A 12,869-nucleotide genomic window follows, 5' to 3' on the forward strand; every position below is an offset into this window, starting at 1 on the left:
CAATGCGATTCGCCTTCCCTGCGCGTTATCGCCGTTTACGTGCATGCGACGCGCCAGGAATGCGATGCGACGCGCCAGTTGTCGCATTCGTGTAAAACGCCGCTTCCGCCTTTCCACGCTTCCTGCTCGCTCGCTCTATGTACGTACGCGAACGTGGAGCAGTGAGAAATCCAGTGGCCTAGGTATTGTTGTGTTTAAACCTGTCAACAGTGACCCGCTTACAGCAGGACGAGAATGGACATAGAAAGAACGTGGCTCATTTGGAACACATAAATACACCGTTTATTGTGACCTCGTTTCGGTCGTACAATAAAATGCTCGACAACATCAACCGCTTGCCTCCGTCGCGTACGTCCGAAGGACCACAGAGATCAGCACACAACAATGAGCGGTCGCAATCCCAAGCACTTTTCTCGAACCGACAAACACATTCTAGATCTAACGATCACGGCGAACGATTGTTGTACATTTACGGCGCCACTTTCATTTCTTCATCCGTTGTATAGAAGGACAAAAAAAAATCGAGGCTCGCTTTGATTCGTTGGCATGTTTACTTGTATCACGAGAGTGGATACAAGTCACAGGGCGTCGTTCAGCGAACGCCCAGATACCGGCCAGCAGCTTATGTACAGACATCTTGCAGACGTTCTAAAGAGATCACTTATACCAGATACCGGCGAGCAGCTTATCTACAGACATCTTGCAGTCGTTTTAAAGACATAACTTATACCAGATACTGGCCAGCAGCTTATGTACAGACATCTTGCAGACGTTCTAAAGAGATAACTTATACCACATACTGGCCAGCAGCTTATCTACAGACATCTTGCAGTCGTTTTAAAGAGATCACTTATAGAAGTCTCACACGGCGTTTTATTCCCTGCAACTTTTTTCCCCTTTTTGCCTATACGTGACCTGTGTACAGTCAACCGCAAAAGATTGGGGGCCGCAGATCGGAAAGAGAAAAGGTGGGACATCTCCGCAGCTTCGGAACGCAATTTGGTATTCCGATTTTCTGCCCATAATGTATGTGCGGTTACGAAATCCAACGATTCTTCGGGTCCCAACCGCTGTGTTGGCTCGATAGCTATGTCGTTTTCCTGCTGAGCAGGAGGTCACGGGTTTGAATCCCGGCCGCAATACCCGCATTTCGACGGGGTCAAAAATGTAAAGATGCTTGCGTGCTTATAATAAATTTAGATGCCCGTTAAAGAATGCCAGCTGGTAAACAAAATCCGGAGCCTTGCACCACGGCCTCTCTCATAGCCGCAGTGTTACTTTGTGACATTAAAATCGATCAATCAATCAGTAAATAATCGAGATGTCATGGGGTCTAAACTTTTGCTCTTGGCTGTACGTCGTAATTATAATACTTGAAGAGACATGTAAGGCCTTAAAGTCGGTCTACTGTTCGTACAACTCGGCAACTTACGTCGGTTTCCACTCTCTGGCGTTCTCATCGACAATATACGGCGCGTGCAAATTGCCTATATACAGTTCACGGACGTTACATGAGCATGAATATGTGCGTCTTTATATGGTAGTGACAAAATAATCATTTGTGCGTTTCGCAGGCGCAAGTGCGGAAAGCGGCTTCCTATTTGAAGAAAGAGAGAGATGATAAATGTGTTACAAAGGAGACAGCGAGGACAGGGCGGATGTAAGGAGGCCGAGCATGGTGACGGTATAGAAAGGCCTCGCACATGCGGAGCTCCGCTGTGCTTGAATGATCTTTATTTCTTTTTACAGCGAAGATGTTTATGGCTAGGTTTCCGTGCACTTTTCGTGTCCATCAACAAATTTGTGTGAGCAAAACTATCATCATCAGCAATGGCTCGTGCCACTTTTCGCGCGTTCGTCGTCATCCTCTACCACAGCTGGCTGCGTTGCCGTTGGCGTTGCGCGGTGAGTTCGGTCTCAAACTCTTCGCCTCAGTATATCGCGAATGAAAACACAAACGTGTATACCGAATGTATAGCATGAATGAAAGCGGTTGTATGAAAAAAGTGTGTGTGCATACCTTTCGTCACGATGACCACCGATCGAAACAATAAATGTGTTAGTACCGTTGTTTCGAAATTCTGTCACCTCTTTGTCGCGTGCCACACAGCTTGGCTGGTCATCCGCCTTCAGAGAGTGGAATGGCTCATGATTTTTTTTATGTTCCCTTGCCTATTTACGTTGCGATTCACATTACTTTAGATAAATTACACGAGCCCACCTACATCTATCTGTGCCTTACAGGAGAAATATAGCCTTCGGGCCCGGCCACATACGGTCACTTATTATTGCCTCTGGCTCCCCTTCAAGCCCGTCGCACTCTCCCATATATATATATATATATATATATATATATATATATATAAGAACAGACAGCCGTTCATAGTAAGATAGAGAACACATAGTCAACTGTGGTAAACCAATGTATATCTTAGTCTCAACCCAGCGTGTCGACATAAAGATTTGGCTTCGTCAATTAAGGCAACAATTGCTTTGCTTGACACCGGACATTCCCGCGTTTTTATTTATGTGCGTGCGTATCTGTTCTTTTCTTTCTCAGCGTGTGCCTTTCCCTCCCATCGCTCCGTCTTTTCATTCTCCTTCCCCAATGGAGGGTAGCAAACTTGATGTTTATCTTCCGGTTAACCTCCCTGCTTTGCGCATCTCATCTCTCTCTCTCTCTCTCTCTCTCTCTCTCTCTCTCTCTCTCTCTCTCTCTCTCTCTCTCTCACTCTCTCTCTCTCTGCTAAATGCGGTACATTTCATTGGACCCAACTCGGCAATTGTCGAACGAGAACGGTTCTACTTTTCGACACGTATTTCAATGGAGAAATCGGAGCGGGCGACGCATTGGGAGTCAACTAGCCCAAACAACCATACTTCCCAGTCAAAGCTTTCTCTCAATGCGAAGGGATGGAAGGAAGGAAGGAAGGGACGGATGTAAAGGAGGAGGAGGAGGAATGGTAGCTCCCGATGCGTACCGAAGCGTGCTGCTTCCCGAAGCACGCCGCTCTGCCGACGCATCATTCGCAACAACATCCCCTCCGCTCACGTTCCCCGCGCGCGCGGAGGACGCGTGAAATCGACAGTCGACATCCGCTCTGTATGCATATACGGTCGATGCGGTATCATTTACCGCAGGACGGTTTCCTCGCATCGACTCCCCCCAAAGACAGTTAGCGGTAGCTGTTATCGTTGTCGTCGCCGCTGCTGTTTACAGTGGTGCGTATTTGTGCCTTGTTCTCTTTCGCGCGGAACCTCGTTACCATATTTTTCGGTCCACATCCATTGAACTTCCAGCGCACGGTCGTCCGCGCTCGGAGAAGCAAGAGCGTGTGGAAGCCTAAATTCGATATGAAGGCCTTCGAATAATTTGCGTGTTGCATCACACCAGCCAGCATTTGCTTGTAGAATAGAACACATGTTGAAAACGTGTTCATACGGCGTTGAATTTTAATGAGCGCTTCTTTGTAAGAGTGTATAGTAAGTACCTCGTGCATGTTTAGAAATTGAAATTTGCAGCACTGCGTCCGGTGCCGTGTACCACCAGCGGTTTTATATTTTAATGATTTATTTTTGCATATCCACCAAAAAAAAAAAAAAGAAGACACGTTCTTTACTAGGGGGCACGCTTGATGGAAGCAAGGACCGAACATGCACCGACGACTGCGAGAACTGTAAGAGGGACGTTTGCGGGGTTCTCGTTGATTTAAGCTGTGAGGAGGCGACGCAGATCATCACATGTATTCATGCCCAGGGAATTGGATATATACCACGTGTTCAATTAATGGAGCTACTTACGAAAGCTTACTGTTTGTATTACGCCTATGTGCGATGCTGATGTTGCCTGGTGGTGGCCCCCTGGCATCCTCAAGCCTTATGTTTACAGCTTTCTTGCCAGGGTGACCTTCAACATTGTACTTTGTGCATGTTGTAAATAAAATTGACTTGACTTGACCACGTACGCTAGTTAATTCTAAAATGACGGGGGGAAAACATGGTCGGGGCTATTCCACATTCCCGTTGTTTTTCTTAAGAATTCGTGCTCTCTTACAAGGCGCAGAAATAGTACCTCACTTACGGTAAGAACCGCGGTGTCCCTTTTTCTCCTCGTAGTTGCTAACAACTTTCTCTATCTTCATCGGGTCTCTAACTGAAACAGAAGGACATCAAGAAGAAAGGGGTTTAACCGAGGGGCCCGATTTTTATTAGTCATATCATAAGAGGCCAACGAACACTTGAAAAATACTGTCGAAGGTTGTTGGATCGTTCCCCACCTCCGGCAAGTTGTTTTTTCATCCACATTCATTTCCATTTTTTTTTATCGTTCCTTTATTTCATTTATTAAGCACAAGTAATTTCCCCTATGTTGTCCTTCGTGTCAGTTTTTGTTGGCTTCTTATGACAGAAGGACATCGTCATACATGTTCCCAATGACAACTCCTTTGCGATCCATACAACGTCGTCCTCGTCAGCTACAATATAGCTGGTCGAACCAATGCGTCCATGACGTTTTCCGGCAGCCGCTTTCAGCACGTGCAGTTACCAAGAGCATGGCCTTCGAGATCGGCTTCTCTTGCCCGGAGAAAGAATTTCGCAGGAGCGTGGATTTCGAGCCCACCTATTGCATATTGTGGCCTCCGAAATACATGCGCAGAGGTCACCACTCTCACAGTCCACGCGGCGCTCTAAACCCCGCATAAATTACGAAGCGGCATGACTGCGCGATAGTGTAGCCGTTAACGTGTCCGGCTCACGGTTATACATTGGGGCAAGGACAAGAGTTCGAAACTCAGTGTGGGCAGCGAAGTAATTTTATCTTCGTACTATGGCAAGGATGAGGAGCTGGCTGATGGCAATGGTCGGCGTAGCGGAAAGGACAGACAGGCACGGCAAACCAGAGCTCCGAGCCATTTATCTGCGTTCGCAGTTAAACGTGATCGCGAGCATCACAAGCGTCAGGATTGAGTGGGCTATCGTTTCCGCCCCTTCGTAGCTTGGGTTACACCGCAAATTTCACGAGCGTTATTCTAATTAAGTGAAAAAGCAAAATCACCACTACGTTAGTTATAACACATCGAACAGGCTAACATTTTCCGCCGCTATAGGTCCAGGGCTGCTGACTGCAGACAGGGAGGGCGGGTTACAGACCGGAAAACGTGGCATTCTCTATCGCGAGCACTTCGCTAATTGGCCGATGCGCATTGTTGCCGCGAGGCGCAAACGATTCACTTTTGTACGCCGATTCAATTACGGCTCCACGACGCCTTATTGTCGCAAACGCTGTCGAAAAGGCTGTGTCATTTATCCTCTTGAGGAAAGAGGATCAGTACAAGCTGCGAACCATAATTCGAGGGCAGCACAATCCTTCTGTCGCCATGTTTGCTGCTGCTGTTCTTTTTTCTTACTAATTGTATTTAAAAATAGGCTGGCCGGCTGCTGCTCTTCTTTGACATGACGGTTGTCCTCATAATCGTCATAACAGAAACAATGATTAAAACACGCACACGTATACACACACACACCAGGAGACCAGTTCTAAAGTCGTTCTTGTTGCTGTTTGCTTCGCTCACGTTTTGTCCAACTTCTTCTAAGCGGCGTAAACGAATCGCACGTTAAACTGAATGCGCAACACGATGATAAGCAAATGCGCAACAAGGTAATATAAATGTATTTATAAGAACATTAGGGCACACAGTGCAAATGCGGTGTTTAAACCAGCAATTTCTCAAGGGATGTCTTCGCTGTATATATAATTGTGGGGCAACAGGCAGTTTTCATATGTCCCTACGGTATGTATGCCACGAAGTACATCGGTGTTCTACACGTTATTTTGCCGGTAACAAACCCTAGTGACACAGTAACGTTTAAACCCATTTCTCCTTGTCAACCGGTCTCTTGCAAACCTGAAAAACTACTTCCTTGACCAGATATAAATTGCAGGTGCTCACATCAGTTCCTTTATGTACGTGAACAAAGAATCCGTTTGTTCATTAATATTAACATATTGAAATGGGCAAAAGAATGCTTGTCATTTCCACAGCACAGAGAACTAGAAAAGTATACAACCTGTGTACCAAAATTAAAACATTCAAGAAGAAAATAACTTTGCTCACATTTCCAAAATCCTTGTTGATATTCTATAGATGCTTCTGTTTACATATATTTCTGTTTCAATAACGTATCCTTCTGTAAGCTTGCATGGGAAGCGACATCGAGCTATCGTTCATACTTTTTTTAATGATGAATATCAATTGATCTTCAATCACCGTAATAAATTTTTACTCGGCACGAATAGTAAGGAGTAAGGCTTGCAGACACAGACACAAGAGAAGTGGACAACATGAACGCCGACTATCAACTGAAGGAAGCACTGAGGCGAAAAAAGAAAGAAGACACATTATGAATCCTTACGAACTAGCTCAGCTTTCTGTCGTACGAAGAGTAAGTTCTTCCGGTATAATCTTTCCGATTCGCGAAATTGGCGAAATTTGCTAATCTTGGCAAAGCAGCTTCGCAATTTTCCGATTCGCGAAATTGGCGAAATTTGTTAATCTTGGCAAAGCAGCTTCGCAATTTTCCGATTCGCGAAATTGGCGAAATTTGTTAATCTTGGCAAAGCAGCTTCGCAATTTTCCGATTCGCGAAATTGGCGAAATTTGTTAATCTTGGCAAAGCAGCTTCGCAATTTCAGCGACGTACCGTCCCGTTTATTTTATTATTTATTTACTGTCATTCTATCGCAAGAAAGCTGCTCGGCATGTTTCGCAAAACCGCAATGCTTGTCCTTGGTCACGTACGTTTTTCCTATCTGAGATTTTAAAAACATTTTGTTGGAAAAAAAGAAAACAAAACCGAAATTGTAATCCGACCACCCGGTTCGTTCTTACTTGCGCATGCCCTACAAATTCAATTTGTTAGTCATACGAAGCCCGTTTCGGCGCTGCTTTCCTGTTTAAACTAAGCCCATCCGTATGACCGAAGAAGCAACAAAAATAAATGAAAAGCTCGAGGAAGGCCGAAGGCGCCAGAAGCGCTAATGGATATAGATACGCGCAGCGCGGCGTTTTCGACCGGGTTTGGGTGGCAAACATGAGGCGTAGCTTCCGGGTACGATAATTCCGTTCACAGTGTCACTTCCGTTCATTCATCAGGCCGACCCCTTTCCTAGTGACTAATCGGATCTGCCGTAGGAGATCCTAGTCTTAAGACTCCGGACGGGAAAAACAAATACATTCGCCGCGGGAGATACCGACCCAACAAAAAGAGTAAAGGAAACCAGAGAACTTCTATTATCGTGCTTCTTACGCCACGAAGGAGAGCATCGCAAAGGGCTGCTGGCTGTCTCTACGTGACAGTTAGTGAGTGCCAGCTAACACAAACCTAAAAAAAAAGATGAAAAAAGGCAGTGTGTGTAAAAGACTCCGCGTAAAAACTTTTCCCCGCATAAGGAACATAACAAAGAGCCCTGTTTCTTAGTGCTTATATGAAAATGCGGCTGCATTATGGAAGGTATCCTGAAAAAAAAAAGAAAGAAAGAAAGAAAGAAAGAAACGTGACGCCTGCGGTAGATAGGCGCTGGGTAAGACTCGCAGGGCTGGTATTGCATGCATGCATAAACAACTTAGAAAGTGGACGGGAAAACAGCGCCGCACGCACGCGCACGCACGCACGCGCACGCACGCACGCGCACGTTAACTGCCCTGACTTTTACCTTTCTCTTCTGCTCCGAAATTGTACCTTTTCGACTGTCGTCGTTGTTTTTCCCGTTAAATATGCACGTAAGTCGGACAATAAATAGGGAAACAGAAAAGAAATGGTACTTTTCTGGTAGTGGTATACCTGCTAGCATGTCTCTTCTAAATGTCTTGTAGCATGTGTTCTGGCACAAACACAGAGTGTGTGTGTGTGTGTGTGTGTGTGTGTGTGTGTGTGTGTGTGTGTGTGTGTGTGTGTGTGTGTGTGTGTGTGTGTGTGTGTGTGTGTGTGTGTGTGTGTGTGTGTGTGTGTGTGTGTGTGTGTGTGTGTGTGTGTGTGTGTGTGTGTGTGTGTGTGTGTGTGTGTGTGTGTGTGTGTGTGTGTGTGTGTGTGTTTCCTCCTTTCTTTCTTGTCTCTTCCTTGCGCAAAATCTTCCTATTTACTACAGTAGTGCGCGCGTGCCAGTCTTTTAGACACCAACTCGCGCGAGCCACACACCACAATAGCAAGCCGATCACATTCTTTCCTTTCTCTTCGTCGAAATTGAGCGCTCAATTCTCGAGAACTACGAGCCAACTAGCTCAGTTTAGACATTTCTTACAATATCATCGATATGTTACAGCCTTTGTATAGTAAAGAAAGTCGAGGCTATAGGAAGGCAAGGCCGTCTGGACGTATTTATTGACAGTCCCTACATAGACCGTACGAAGTACGACATCTGCGCGAAGCTTTCGATTCATTTGAATTAAGTTGTGCGTGCAAGTAGTATTGGTTTTATTCTTCGATAAGAGTAGGAATGTCTGACGTTACCCCTGTACGCCACTATATACGCGCGGCTTTCGGTTCACTTGATTTGTGTGCCACTACTTTTGGCGTTATTCGGCAATGAGAATAAAAAATCTCGGTTGTTTTCTCATCGGGTCTTCGCGGCACCCCCATCAGTGTCCCAATACCAGGATGTCGACGTTCTGTCACTTTATCGTGGTCTACAGTTTCTGCTACACCGCTCTGCTTCAGTGGTCCTGAAGTGTGGCAGTCTTTCGAGCTCACGCTTTCTGGACCATCAGTACTGTTGGCCCGCGTTAACAAAACGTTTCGCACGCCCCACCGTTTCGCAAGAACAGGTGCCATTCAATCGTGACAGCGAAACATATCATCCAACGTTTACTTGCGCGCCAAGAGTCTCGCGTATTGTGCCGCTTTGACGTACGCTTGTAAGAACATACGTGAAAACCTGCATTTTAAAAGTGCAAGAACTTGTACGTCTTTACTAATGTTAAACGAATGAAAAACTTTGTGAGTTCGCTGCCGAGCTCAAAAAATTTATGCCTCAAAAGTCGCGCAACCTTAGAAATCTTTAATTAGCAAGCTAAAAGCAATTTACTCTTGTTAGACATGTTCGGGCTATACGCCGACATAAATGTAGCAATTCCGGCTATTATATTTTAGGCGCGCCCCTCTTACAGCGATGTCTGTTGTGCGTACTAAACCTCTTGCTAGCGTTGGGAACAAAGTCAACGATGGGTGTAGCTCAGCATCAACGCTCACATATGTCCTCATGAATTCTCCAAACCGCAACGCTGTCACTGAAAAACAACTTCGATATTTCACCGGAAACAAACAAAAAGAAAACGCACACAGTCATTTTTGGCACATGCGTCAGTCATTCGCTGGCAGTTCGCACTGAATAGCGCGATTCGAAGTTACTGTCCAGCCACTGCGCTATATGTTCTTGATGACCAATGGTCGAAGGTGCCCGTAGGGCGTCTATCGACGCCTCCTCCAGCCAACGTCGACTTTAGTTGTACACTGTTTTCAAGGCCATGTCGGCCCTGTCGGCTGGAGTCCTCCCTCGTTTCGATGGTCTTGATTCCCTGCATTGTCCGGCACAGGTTCGCACTACCTTCACAGACGTCAGCACTACCCTGACTAGGTTTCCGCCCTTGCTATCGCTTGTCGAGCGTTCCTTGTTAAGGCCGTCGTGCTGTCAAATGTCATCTTTTTTTTTTCTGAGAGCGTCCTCAACCGTCCAAACCAACATTTTTCATTTTTCTGTTCGCATTCGAACATCCACGCCCCGCCCTGCTTGCACACTTTGCGTCAGGACTTCGCTGTTCTCTCCTATGGAGTCCACAAGTGCCCTTTTAGTGTGCACTTCATACATTTTTATGCATCATACACAACAACGTCCACAACTTACACAACAACGTCCACAACATACACAACACAACAACGTCCGCAAGTGTTGACTGTCCCCGTCAAGCATCGACCGTAAGTAGCAACTTCCGCTCCGTCATTTTCAATGACTCTTCAAATACCCATTAAAGAAATATAAAGCTACTAGGCTCGGAAATAATCGCGCCGCATTTTTTTTTTAACTCCGGTGGACCCATATCACCTCATTTTTACTTTAAATTGCCCACATTACTTAAAGGGGGCTGCTTCTTCGTTTCGCAAAGCTCCCAGGTTCCTGGAGCACAATGTTATCAGTTTCAGAGGTCCACTGCGTCCACTTCGAAGTTTCAAGCGTCCGCCGTGTTTTCAACCGTGTTCTCAAGCGTCCACCTTGTTTTCAAGCGTCCATCTTGTTTTCAAGTGTCCAGCTTGTTTTCAGGCGTCCGCCGTGTTCTCGAGGGTCCACTCTCCGCCGAAACGTCCTTGTGCCTTTTAAGCGTCCACTATGCACCGAAGTGCCCAATATACCCCCAAACGTTCGCACTCCCGCTTTGCAGCGTCCACACAGTAGAACGGTGTACGAACCTTCAAGTTTGCGAGTCTAGTACTACTCTCCAGCGCGTACACCAACGTCGATTTAGTCTTCCATCAATTTGGAGCGGCCATCATTCTGGGTGTCTATCACTTGATGTCTCCATCAACCTGGGTCTTCTTCTTCTTCAAGTGTCCACGCCGGAATGACCGTTGCCCTTCCACGGGACACAGCAGACGGGGCCGTCCCCGACGCCCGCGTCCGGCTTTTGTCGGCAGGGTCACGTGACGTAGGTGGCCGAGCGCCCCATGCTGACGCTGGTGGTGCGCGTCCGGCTCAGGCGCATGGTGGCCCCGCGCCAGGGCGTCGCCGAGCCCGGGTGAACGCAGCCGAAGAGGGCCTCGCGGAAGGAACCCCGGAAGGAGCGCGACATGAAGCCGTACACGAGCGGGTTGACGCAGCTGTTCAGGTACGACAGCAGGTGGAAGCAGGTGCGCAGCGGCTTCAGGTAGGAGTAGTTGAGCGTCGCGACGCCCCCGAATGCCGTGAGCACGTTCAGGATCAGGATCGGTGCCCAGCAGAGCACGAAGAGGCTGACGACCAGGATGAGCATCTTGATCACCTGCAGCGTGTCGGTCAAGAGAAGAACGACGTCAGTCAGTCGTTCAATCAGGTAATCAATCAGTCAAACCTAAAGGGGAGCCGGGGATTGCGACTTTGATTTAGCCTGGCCCAGCATGACAGGCTGCACCGATATCTCACGTGACTACATGTATAGTTGCTGATTTATTATGTAGCCAGTGGCTGCTAGGTCAGGTGACACGGTTGCAATTGCATAGAGTGCACGTGCCCGTAATGAGTGAGTCACATGATGTGAAGCAATCGTACGTCACTAGTAGCTGGTTTATTATATAATCAGTGGCTACTATGTCACGCGATACAAATATAAAATTGGCATATCCTTTCGGGGCGTTTCACGAATTTGAACCAAACTTTATGGTACAGCGTGTACAAATGTCACCACTGGCGTAATGTCTGCAGTTGCTTTGCGATACTCGGGATATCTTCGTTTGCGTACGTTATAGCAAATTATAGGTAAGCTTGAGTATGACAAATTTTCAATGTTTGTTTAATGCAACTAGTCTTTTTTTAAGTTGCAGAGTGAGCCGAGAAACGCGCAGTAAAGTAGTTCCCATGATGTCTTTTTTTTTTTTGAAGAAAAAGTTGTAAAACGAATGCGCACGACTGGTTACTTCGTACAACACTGGGCTGTTGACAGAACTCGGCACGAGGCTGAAACAGCACGTGGTACACAACCTGGCGAACGGTGTCCTCGTCTGCGCGTGAAGGCTTGAGGCCGGCCGGGTCGCCGTTTGGCGCGAAAGTGGTCTTCTTCTTGGATTTCTTTTCGGTCATCTCCGTTGCCACCCTAACAATGCAAAATAGACCTCACGTCAGTAGGCGCTCACATATGAATGAAGTTGCAGCTGAACAATGCAACAGAAGGCGGACGAAGAGAGGAACACGTATGATAAGAACTTCTGGAGCCTTCCAACTTTACTGAGAGGCGCCGTATAAATTTTTATCCTTATTATACATATGCCACTAAAATGGCGACTGCGAAGACACTGGGAACAATTAGTCATAACACTATTTTCGCAGAACTGATTTGCTTCGAAAGGGAGTAGGTTAATTCTCAGAAAGAAACATGCATTTCAGATCCAATTTGCAAGAGCCTTTACGGCATATGTGCTCGACCGGGTGTTCCGGGCCCTGCTGGCGAGATGAAGTTGTTGAACAGCTTCTTTATTGGTATTACGCCATTCTTTCGCGTTGCTTCCGCGCTGCTTTACCATTCCCAAAATTACGACATACATTTCTGACAAAAGTGGTGTAACCGTATGTGCGGGCAATGCGGCCAAAGGTATTGCTGCGGTCAATACGCGCGAGACGCGTGATACACAGACCGAAACCTTTCATCCCGACCGTCTCGAATCATCGATAATTTGGTCACAGCTAAACTGTAACTAAACCTAATCGCTGCTGAACCTAAACATAGCTACTGCAACTTTCCTACAGCGTGAATCCAGCACAAAGAGCCGTCGCGCAAGCGCAATGAAAAAAATTAGTCGGCACGACTGAGAGCAAGCAACACAGAGGACGAAGACGTCAACCACAAAGTCGCACAGCGCTGGCAGCTAATAGCGACAACAAAGGAAGCAGTGAGGACGACGGTAGACTCACGAGGTTCCCGTGGTGAGGCTGGCCCGCTCTCGGACGACCGTCCACAGCTGGGCACATATCTTGGCGTACGCGTAGCCCATGACCAGGGTGGGTATGCACAGCACCAGGATGAGCATGTAGACCTCGAAGGAGCGCCAGGCTCCGGGACTGGCCTCGTCCCGCATGCACCAGTAAGCGCGACGACGAAGGCCCATCTCCACGTGGACCTGGGCGCGTGAGA

At 47.1% G+C, this 12,869-nt stretch overlaps 1 protein-coding gene across 2 annotated transcripts in view; it reads right to left on the bottom strand.

The window, feature by feature from the left end:
- Nucleotides 1-8,042: 8,042 nt before the first annotated feature.
- The window catches only part of LOC142560373 (QRFP-like peptide receptor), a 91,919-nt gene continuing 87,092 nt past the window's right edge, over nucleotides 8,043-12,869 (bottom strand). For both annotated transcript variants that reach the window (XM_075672421.1, XM_075672420.1), the window contains exons 4-6: nucleotides 12,650-12,855; nucleotides 11,723-11,834; nucleotides 8,043-11,027 (exon numbers count right to left, since the gene is read on the bottom strand). In XM_075672421.1, the coding sequence (XP_075528536.1) occupies nucleotides 10,686-11,027; nucleotides 11,723-11,834; nucleotides 12,650-12,855 (660 nt within the window). In that variant the 3' untranslated portion in view covers nucleotides 8,043-10,685. The remainder of the gene's footprint in view (nucleotides 11,028-11,722; nucleotides 11,835-12,649; nucleotides 12,856-12,869) is intronic.

This window comes from Dermacentor variabilis, chromosome 10, assembly GCF_050947875.1.
Source record: "Dermacentor variabilis isolate Ectoservices chromosome 10, ASM5094787v1, whole genome shotgun sequence".
NCBI lineage: Eukaryota > Metazoa > Arthropoda > Arachnida > Ixodida > Ixodidae > Dermacentor > Dermacentor variabilis.